The 10131-nt window shown below is 49.9% G+C and overlaps 1 protein-coding gene across 4 annotated transcripts; it reads left to right on the top strand.

The window, feature by feature from the left end:
- The first annotated feature begins 1735 nt into the window (after positions 1-1735).
- On the top strand, positions 1736-8115 carry LOC122389475 (E3 ubiquitin-protein ligase MARCHF7-like). 4 transcript variants are annotated; one of them, XM_043381583.1, is made up of 7 exons: positions 1736-1774; positions 3700-4563; positions 4944-5067; positions 5501-5664; positions 6249-6360; positions 6836-6944; positions 7340-8113. In XM_043381583.1, the coding sequence occupies exons 2-7, from the start codon at positions 3706-3708 to the stop codon at positions 7740-7742; spliced, it is 1770 nt and encodes a 589-aa protein (XP_043237518.1). In that variant the 5' UTR covers positions 1736-1774; positions 3700-3705; the 3' UTR covers positions 7743-8113. The 4 variants fall into 4 exon arrangements, with proteins under 4 accessions (XP_043237518.1, XP_043237515.1, XP_043237517.1 ...); XM_043381580.1 differs by having other exon boundaries at positions 1754-1774; positions 6815-6944; positions 7340-8058; XM_043381582.1 differs by lacking the exon at positions 1736-1774 and adding an exon at positions 1784-1812 and having other exon boundaries at positions 7340-8115.
- Positions 8116-10131: the final 2016 nt, after the last annotated feature.

Genomic DNA, 10131 nt, shown 5'->3' with positions numbered 1-10131 from the left:
ACGTATGAATCTTTGAATGGTACCATTCGCCTTATGTAGATTGTTAATTATTTTATTTGATAAAATGCTATAGGTACGATTATTCACAATGTGCTTAAATAGTTTTCATTGCTGTGACAAATCAGGCAGAAAAATATTGAGTGCAATTGATAGTGTGACCGTATAGTGCCTTCCTGGTTTCCTGGTCGTTAGTCATGTGCGGGCATATAAATCCTCAGCAGGACCCCATTCAGAGCCAGTTGATGCTAGCCTGGATCCACGGAGACTCATCAGAGAGGCAGTTGACCCGACCTGAATTGTGATGAGGGTCCATGCCGGAGGAACTGAGGCGGTCTTCGGTAACGTACGAGCGTCATAACTCCACTCATGAATTGGCTCCCCACCCAGAGGACAATCACTGGCGGGGCCAATTTCAAATGGCCACCGTCCGACTTGCGGTCTATTTCCTAGTGTCGGGTCATTTTGCAGTCAGGTGTAGTGAATTCGAACTGGTTGAAAGCTTGATGTGGATGAATTCGGGGATCGTGTCAATTGGTGCATTTTAGGATGGTCATGAATCCTGCAGACACACTGATTAGCTTAGCTTGACATTCAAAATCTATTGTAGGATTATGCAAAAATTTTGCCTTTCTTTCCCTAGTTTAATTGTTATGTCTGTCAACTTCATCTGTTTTGTCCGTCCAGTTGGTGATAATTCAAATGAAAATAGGACGAATGCTCTCAGTGTTTCACGAAATTAGAGAGGAATCTAAAAAAGTGAAAAGCCAGCGCAGCTCCGTCCAAGGCCACAGAGACCTTTGCGAGACCTTGCATAGCCGGAAGGATGACAGGAATTAGGGGGATCGAAATAGATCTGGGCTGGTACTCTGAGTCTGGTGCTCCGCCGAGGCTGAGCCTTCACGTGGACATGGGCCAACCTGCACTATGCAGCCCTGCAAACGGTCACCGTCCAGTGCAGGTCATTGGGTCTGCTCTAGGGATAAAGCTACCCAATATTTCTAAATATAGAGGCAGAGCAACCCACGTCGGATAAAGGTGACCACCCAGCTCCATTCAGAGGGTTCGCAGTGCGGAGGGAAATTATTTGGCTGTCCTCAGTCCTTTATGGAACGACGGCCGGTGCAATGCGTGTAGCTGCTGCACCTTTGTTTGTTTGTTTGTTTTGTTGGGTCAGACCCTTTCGGTCAGACAAGACAATTTCAGAGCCGGAAGGACGATAAGAATTCCGAATTAGGGGGAGACGTTGGTCTGGGCAGACACCCTAGGGAGTCGCCGGCCCCCGGGACTGAGCCCGTCCGAATGGACAGGCCGACCGGCGAGCAGCCCCCCAAGCACTCCCTGTACCCGGTTACGGGGTGCACTTCATCGGGAGCAGCGGCGCTGCTCCAAGGGAGCAGCCCGCATGATATAAATGTGCCTGTCCAGCCCGGATTGGGGGATGCGGCGTGGGGGAGAAGGATTTCCGACGGAACGGAGTGCACCCCTCGCGTTGGCATTAGTAGCAAGTAGCGCCATCTGCAATGAATGTTTCAGCTCTCTAGCGACATCTGTCATGATCCTGAGTTGATTTATCCTCATACTCTGTTTTTTTCATTTATTGTTCTTCATTGAATTAAGAAATGGTTATTTTCTCCAATTTTAGTATCCCAGAAAGGTTTCCTGTTGCAGATTTTATTGTTAAATGTTTTATAATTTCAAGGGTATTTTTATTGTAAGCATCTACATTTATGGGTTGCTTGTGACGTACGTTGCGCATTTGGTTTCTTTTTCCGCGGTAATTTTGAGGGTTCAGGGCATTTATCGTGCATTTTGGTGATTTTCGGGATTGCATGTAACCGTGTCGTATTTTTATTTCATAGGTGCCTTCTTACTTGAGCTGGCTAAACCATTTTAAAGTGATATGACCGTGAAAATAAACAAGGGAAAGGCAGTTGAATGGTGCTGCTGTGGTTCAGGTTTCTAAATAATTTATTTTGATTTGATTTCCACCAAAAATCTTTGGTATTTCTACATTGTTTTCTATTTCATTTATTGTTATGTGTGTCTTGAGCTAAACACGTTATTTTTCAACTCAGTAATTTTGTTTGCATATGCAGGACAAGGATGAAAGTGATAACATTTTGATCTGTTAAATGCTGTTGCTGTGAGAGTGAGAGGAGAGTGACATTGCAATCAAGTGAAGGCAATTTTAATATAACCATTGCAATGCCTCCTTGAACTCAAGGCCCTTAACCCGCGCCCGGCTGGGGGTCCTGGATTTCCACGCCCTGCTGGGGGGGGGGGTGTTTGAACACCCCCCCTTCTAACTCGGCTCCTGGGCCACGTAGCGATACGCGGAAGGCGGCGTTCGAAAGAGCGTCAAAAATAATGAGGAAATCACTTCGGTCAATTTTTTGGTCAGGTCAAAGGTCAGGTCACCAGAGGTCATTGAAGGCAAATTTTCGCCGATTTCCAGGTCGAATGTCGAAAATTTCCAAGAAGCCAACGCATAACTCGGGAACCAATAGAGCTACAGCGCCGCGGAAAAGCGCATTCGATAGCCCTATTAACGCCCTTTCTGAGTAATTCTCTCAGATTTGACCTAACGTCAACGGTTTTGCCTGCAGGGGGCAAAAACTGCAAAAATAGCCTATTTTTTCGGAAACAGTTTTTCTGCAATAACTTTTGACCCAAGCATTGTACGAGCTTACTTTTACCGGCATCGTGTTCCTCTCGTCAAGACGCATCGAACGAACTATAATTTGACCTTAAAAGGTCAACTTGAAAATTTGACCTCAGGTCAAGGTCATGACCTGACCGGAAAGGGTCATGTTGCATATCAGTCGATCCGTATCGTCGAGCTGAACACATCTAAGGCGTTTTCATCGCTCTAGCATGCCTCTATCAAAAGTTATTTGCGAAAAACTGTTAGATACCATTCGTGACCTAAGATGACCTCAGGGCATAAACAGGGGTCACAGACACCATTTTCATGTTCAGTGTGTCTAAACCACTTGTAATTCAGTGTTTGGGAGTGTTTATAATGTCTTTCGTCCAAAATAGGCGCATTTCAATTTTCTCCCATTGACTTATAATGGTGAGGTCGCAAAATTGACCTGACCTTAGGTCATCGATATCAAAATTCTGAGATATACATTTTGTACATGCTAATGCTCTTAGCAATCGCTGAAAGTTTCAAAGCGATCGGTCACTTGGTGTAGCTATGACAGACATTGAAACTTTTTATGAGGTGAGGTCACTTCGAGTGACCTGGTGACCTGACCTTGAATGACCTTGGTCTGAAATTTTCACAACATGTGTAGAATTGATGTATGATAAGGTGTACCAAAAACGGCGGCGCTCCGCGCCGCCGTTTTTGAGATATTCGCGAAAAACCACAGGGGGGGGGGGTGTTCAAACACCCCCCCCCAGCAGGGCGCGGGTTATACGTGGACCCACCAGTCCAGTGAGTCAGTGACACCCTTCTGATTGCAATTGTGGCTATTGTGACTGGTTGGTGACAGCTGAGTGTGGTTGTGGGCTCATGATAATGGTGACAGCATGACCAAATGTTGTGTAACTGTTCTGTTACCACGCAAAGATTAAGTGTTAATTTTTGTTTTGATTCTTTTGATTATTTGTCAATATCCCAGTCTTCACCCTATCCATAAGTTTCTGGGGATATTTCTCATAGAATAACAATCAAAGTTTACATTGCAGGCAGAAATGGAGAGCTCTGAACCAGATCAGGGCTCCAAAACCTCCAAAAATGAGCAGGTTCAGCCACTGTCAGAAGTTGTAAGCTCATCAACATCCACAAGCATGGATATCTGTCCACCACAGTCTAATGGAAACTGTGTGGCCATGGAATCATCAGATCCCAGCCTACAGCAAATCGATGGAACATCTGGCCAGTCTGCAGCTGAGACACTGAATGAAGTTGGCAATGCATCTACTGGGACAACCAGCCACACTTCTGTTCCAGCTGAGACAGGCAGCCATGCCTCCACCCACATTGAGAATGTCAGCCACACCACTGACCTGGCTGGTACTGCCAGCCACGCGTCTGTCCACCCTGGGTCAGCCTCGTCTGTCCAGGCCGGTCAGTTGGAGCCCACCACCGACCATGGCCCCCAGTCGCCCTCTGTCGGTGACCCCTGTCCTCCTGGCACCATAGTGCTATCCACCCACCCTAGAGCGGTGGAGGAGGGAGGCGTGTGTGTCTGTCTGACCCCCGACCGACCGTCTGAGAGTGCCGATCGCACCGCGCCGGCCAGCGATAGCCTGCAGCTGGAGTCTGAGCGGCCGGGGCCGTCCGGTCTGCCGCCGACACGACCCACCACGCGCACTGCCGTGGACGCCGGTGCCGTCACCGGGCGCCCGCCGCTGCCGCCGGGTCGGGCGGCGACCGGTGAGCGCAGCCCATGCTGTGCAGCGGCCTCCGCCCAGGCGTGCCACGTGCTCTCTCTGCCCGATATGAGGCGCCCCCGAGCGAGCCCAGAGGAGGTGTCCACCGCGGCGGTTGCGCGGGAGCGACCGTGTCCGGCTGCTGCGGCCGCCAGCTCCGACCCCACCGCGGGACAGGTAAGAGCCCTATGTCATCACATGCCTCGGGGACGGGAGTGCTTTCTGAAATTTGCGTTGCACACTTACGGTTTTATTTGTGGGATTTGTTCTAACCTTGCTCTATACGTATGTGTATGTCGCAGAGGTTTCATACCCGTTTGCGATAAGATTTTTTGTCAACGTGTCATTCGGTTTTTATGTAGCCGAAATTATTAAGGCCATAGCAAATATTGATGGCACTTGTCTCATCTCTTCAACATAGCTTTTAGAACGTTGTCATGGCACGATAGGCCATGCAATGATTATACACAATGAACTTCAATTCTATCTCGCATAGTTCCCATTTCAACTATGGGTTGTTCCCCCACTGACCACCGTCCGGTCCCGTGTCCCTGCAGGCGCCCGTGCCTCGTCCGTCGGTTAGTTCCGGCATTCGAGTGGCGCTCCAGTCGGTGGCATCACACACTTCCTTCGCCTCGCCGCTGAGCAGCATCGGACCCTTCTGCCGCATCTGCCACGAAGGTTCGACTGGGCTTCGTGGCCAGGCTGCGATGGCGTTTTATAGGGAGGAGGGGCAGATGTAGTGGCTCGAGGAGGATCACCAAAGGTGGCGTCTTGAGGAGACTTGCAGTCGTGAAATGGCGGTCGGCATTGGGTTGCGGTGTGGCGAAGTCGGAGTTGTTGAGGTGCTTGAATTCGAATGTGCCGGAGTCCTCTCGGGACTTTCATTTGTGTTCACGGTTCTTGTAATTTGATGTCATGAAGATACAGATTACAGATCTCCTCGATAGCTAGCATCATTTAGCTCTCGTGCCAACTGGAGCCAGGCCCGTCATCGTCCGCCGTCAGTGTCTTGTGATCTCTGGGTTTAACCCGCTCCCCACTGCTTTCCCCCGGATGTTCCGTTCCCAGTGTTTCAGCCCCTTTGATTGATTTTTCCTCCCATGTCCCCTAGGTGAGAGTCGTGAGCAGCTGATCTCTCCGTGCCGCTGCGCTGGCTCGGTGGGGCTCGTTCACGTCTCCTGTATCGAGAAGTGGCTGTCGGCCGCCAACAAGGACTCCTGCGAGATCTGCATGTACAAATACGTCACCGAGCGGCGGCCCAAGCCGCTGCTGGAGGTGGGTGCCTCGCAGGACAGCCGGGGTGTCCGCCGCTGGGTGCTCTCTCTTCCTGGGATGTTCAGTCCCATCTTTCAGTGCTCGGTCTTGGTGGGTGGGAAAAAGTGCTATTTTGTGATCTTTCTATGAACGGCACGCTGGCATGTGGTTTAAGGAGGTCTTTGGAGCATGCTGTTTGAGGAGAGAGTTTCCCAGCTGTGCCAATCTTATTCTTGTAAATATGCACGTAACCATGTTCGTAGCCATGACGTTCATTGTTCATGTGTCCTTGCATGTACGGTAATCCGGAACCGTTTTCATTGTCCAATTACAGTCATGTGTGCTCTAGCTCATGCTTTTTCCAGCACCACACATTTCCTCATAGAACCTTAACTATTCACCACTGTGCATATGATTCCCCTACCTAACTCGTACACCTACCTACACCGTGCACACTGCACATAGTGTAATTTGCTCCTCCGCCGAGAAGCATGCCCCTTGGCCTCTGTTTGTGTGTGGTTGTCGTTGTCGACCCCTCGGCGTGTATCTGTCTGTATATTTGTCGGCACGCGGCGCGTTACTGGACGGCGGCACGCACGTTACAGTGGCTCCTGAACCCTTCTAACCCGGAGGATGCACGTAATCTGGTGGGCGACGTCATCTGCTTCTTTCTGCTGACGGCCCTGGCTGTGATCGCGGCCTACCTCTGCCTAATGGGTGGGTGGTGGGTGGTGGGCACGATATACTTCATTTGGTGGGTCAACACTGAACATTGAATAACCAATAACCTACCCTTGCCCTGTGGGGAGACGCACCTGTCTCGTGAATTTTAACTCCTCCCTCGTGAGTGGATGAGCGATTCCGCTTTTCTGCTGCTTTATGTGTTTTGTTTTTGTGGCTGATTGCTCCTCAGTGGGTTCATTTGATTGAGTTGGATCTACGTGTGCACTATCGTTCGGCCCTTGATGAGGGTTGCAGAAAACGGTTAAAGGACGTGATTGGTGTCGGTTGCCACTTTTTCTGAGTAATAACCGCAGGCTGTTGCTCCATTGACGTAATTAGTGCTGGCTCTACCTATCTGTAATCTAACCACTACCATTTGCCAACATCCGCCCTATATGACGTCACCTGCGCGCCGCCGTGTGACGTCACGAGCCAGCTGCTCCGACAGCGGTGTGCGCGTTTGCCGCAGGGGCGTCACACTACCTGTCGTACAAGACCCAGTGGGAGGCGACCGGCCTGGTGGTGCTGGGACTGCTCATCTCGTCCATCTACTGCGTCTGGCTAGTGGTCACATGCAGGTGGGTGACGGGACTGTGTGTCAGGAAGGTGTATCAGTGTAGGTCGCACTGGCCTCGGTACTGTCGGAAAAGGACAGTGGTAGGGGTGGTTGCTGGGAGTATTGTGGCTTGACGGATGTTGTTGTGGATGCTGTGACTTGTCCTTTATATTTCATGAATATTTTAAGCGATAGGCTAACGAGGCAATTGGGTAATTCTGACAAGCATTTATCGTATATGCCAGGAGAGAAGCTGAGTAACGAATTTAGTTCCCCGTTCGACTATACTCGGGTGTGGGTGGTCTCGAATTTTTCTTCCCTCTCATGCATACGCCGTCCGGTCCCTGCCGGACTACTAACTGACTCCCCCGTCCCCACCGACTTCCCCGCCGTGTACTAAACCATGCCGTACCGCAGGTACCACTGCCGGGTGTGGCAGGACTGGCGGCGCACCCACCAGGACGTCCACCTGCTGGAGATGAAGCGACTCTCCTACTCCACCGTCGACCTCAACAACAACACCAGCGTCCCAGCGCCGCCGCCGGCCGGGCCCGGGTGCCGCGCCTGTCGCGGCGGCTCGTACTCATGCTCGCACTGCTGTGCGGTGTGTCCCGTGCACGGCGTGCAGACGGAGCCTGCCGCTGCCGCTGTCACTGCCGCTGCAGCTGCTGCCGCTGCTCCTGCCGGAGGATCTGATGACGTGTTTGCTGCTGATGCGACTGCGTCCGGAGCCGGCCGCCGCGCTGGCACCGGTGGCGCCATCTGTGGTGCGGCGACGTCGCCTATTGAGCCTCCCGAAACAACCGAAGCCGATAAGTGATACACTGGAATATGGTGGAGATGGAATGGCTCAGGGTCAGATCTCAGTCGATTGATTGGTGACGGGTAAGTTATTTGTGCTGTGACTTGCATCTGTCTTCTGTATCATGTAAATGTGCATGTTATTTGCTTCGCTTGAGTATTTATTGATATTGCTTTGTTGTTAATTTTCAGAGTTTATTGTATTATTGCACCAATTATTATATAATATTGCTTCAAGATGTTGCATGATTTGCATGTTGGGAGCATGAAAATACTTGTTTCGTTATTCGAAAAATACATATACCCCATTGTCTATGGCCCACGTTTTGTAGATCTAAGTAAGTCTTTGCTCACGGTCATAAGTGATCAAATAAACGACTATCATATTTCGATATACGGAATGGTAAAAATGGATATGATGCTATGGATATTAACAGGTATACACCTACTGTAGGTATCCATCGCATTAATAACAGGGCGATTGGGGTTGGATGGAGTCATCCCATTATCTTTTTCACGAAGTAAGTAGTGTGAAAACGGCAGGTACATAGATCAGTTTCAATGTTACTGTGCAAATATTTTCTTTTAATGCTTTACATTGCCAATTTTATGACCGGTTGATCTTTGACCTGTGACCTCTCAAGACTACATCAAGCCAGAACGGCGATTCCACTCATGTCTGCACGGCAAACCTCATGACCTGGACCTGTGCAGTGTGCAGCTCGACGATCAGATTCGATATGATACCGTCCGCTCTTCGACGTGCGGCTCCAAGTCCCGATGCCCGACCGAATTGATTTGTACCACCTTTGCTGACAGCATCTCGAGCAGGTCACGGGATGGATACGCCATGATACGGTTCCCTAATCCGTCCAGGTGCTCTCGTCAGTAGCGGCGGAACACTTTCGATCAGGGGGGGGGGGGGGGCACTGCCGACTTTTGGTCCCATTCTTTACATGCAACACCCATGGGGCTAATTTTAAAATGTCAAAATCAAAGGGGGCACGGTGCCCCGGTGCCCTCCCCGTTCCGCCGCCTATGGCTCTCGCAGATTTCTGATTCCGATCGCTGAGAGACTGGCCGAGCTTGCCGCTGGGCTTGCCTCTGGCGCTGCGCTTGCCGGCGGGACGGGAGTGGTCATCCGGCTCGGGGTCGGCGCGTTTGTGATTCTCGGTGAGTGGTTCGCTGCACATGCTAACCAATTTGCCGCCCCTCAGAAGATCTGTGAGCCTCACAGCGGGCCACCGCACACAGCCGCTATCTGGGTTCAGAAGTGGCCAATACCCTAATTTTCGACAAATTTTAAAGCGTGATGTTCTCACATTTTCTGGTCGTGAATTGATCAGACTGTATAAAATATCATCCAGAAAAAATATTACTCATTCTGGCACAGATTGGTGGGCTCCCAAAGTACACCGTTTTGTTTTGCTCCGTGAGACCGAACTTGTGCTGCGATTTTCATGTAAATGTTGACGAGTCTCCTGTCATATTCTTTGCTTGAACATGGGTAAGTAAGATATCAGCTGAAAGGGGAAAATGTGCGGAATCCATTGGTAACAAAAGTGCATCTAAAAAACTTCCCACTCAGTTATTGTAAGCTAATTGTTGCACACTTGCACAAAGCAGAAGGGCTTGAGGATTTCAATATTTACATAGGCCTACCAAAAAACGCACAGCGTGCTTCACATCGAGACAACGTCCATAACATATACCGTACAATTGTTATTCATTTGCTGAAAAAATTAGGTCGGCATCACACTGCCGGCAAAAGTTATTGCAGTTTTAGTGACGCTAGGTCGCCGCCCGGCCGACCCCGATCAGGTCGGCCGGGCGGCGGCCGTGCAGCTGACGTCCGTACGGTTCGGCATCTGACCAATCAGCTGCGAGAGAGGAGCGCGGTCCGTGTAATCGCTCCCGGCAGTTGCTTGTGCTGAGGGGTGCTCGACGCTCGTGTCGATTGCATTTGTTGGTTGTCGATTGTCGATTGACTTGTGGGTATACTTTCTGGTGACCAATAAATGTACGTCGTCTTAACTGAATGTAGTCTGATCAAATTCAATAAAGCAAAAAGACATCCAGCCAACAGAACATCGTAAGAATGTCCGATATGGTTGATAACATTCAGAGTTTTGGGGAGCAGCCATCGACCAGAATGAACCTTATTGGCTTTTACATGTAACATTTGCATTGCTTTTGGAAAGTTTCAGTGAGATATCTTCAGAAATGGCAATGTTATCGGCTTTTGCATTTTACCGTAGTCGGTTAATCACAATTTTCGATATTGCAAAGGCAATTTCAGTACGTTCTTGACATCGAAAACCAAAACGAGTAGCATCATCGTGTTCCAGAGCTCAAATTGCATCCGATGCACATCTTTTTTGTTGAGAATGTTCAACTTCAAAATTTGG

The sequence above is a fragment of the Amphibalanus amphitrite genome, unplaced genomic scaffold (assembly GCF_019059575.1).
Source record: "Amphibalanus amphitrite isolate SeventyFive unplaced genomic scaffold, NRLGWU_Aamphi_draft 000359F_arrow, whole genome shotgun sequence".
Taxonomy (NCBI): Eukaryota; Metazoa; Arthropoda; class Thecostraca; order Balanomorpha; family Balanidae; genus Amphibalanus; species Amphibalanus amphitrite.
This window is presented reverse-complemented; position numbering and strand designations above follow the sequence as displayed.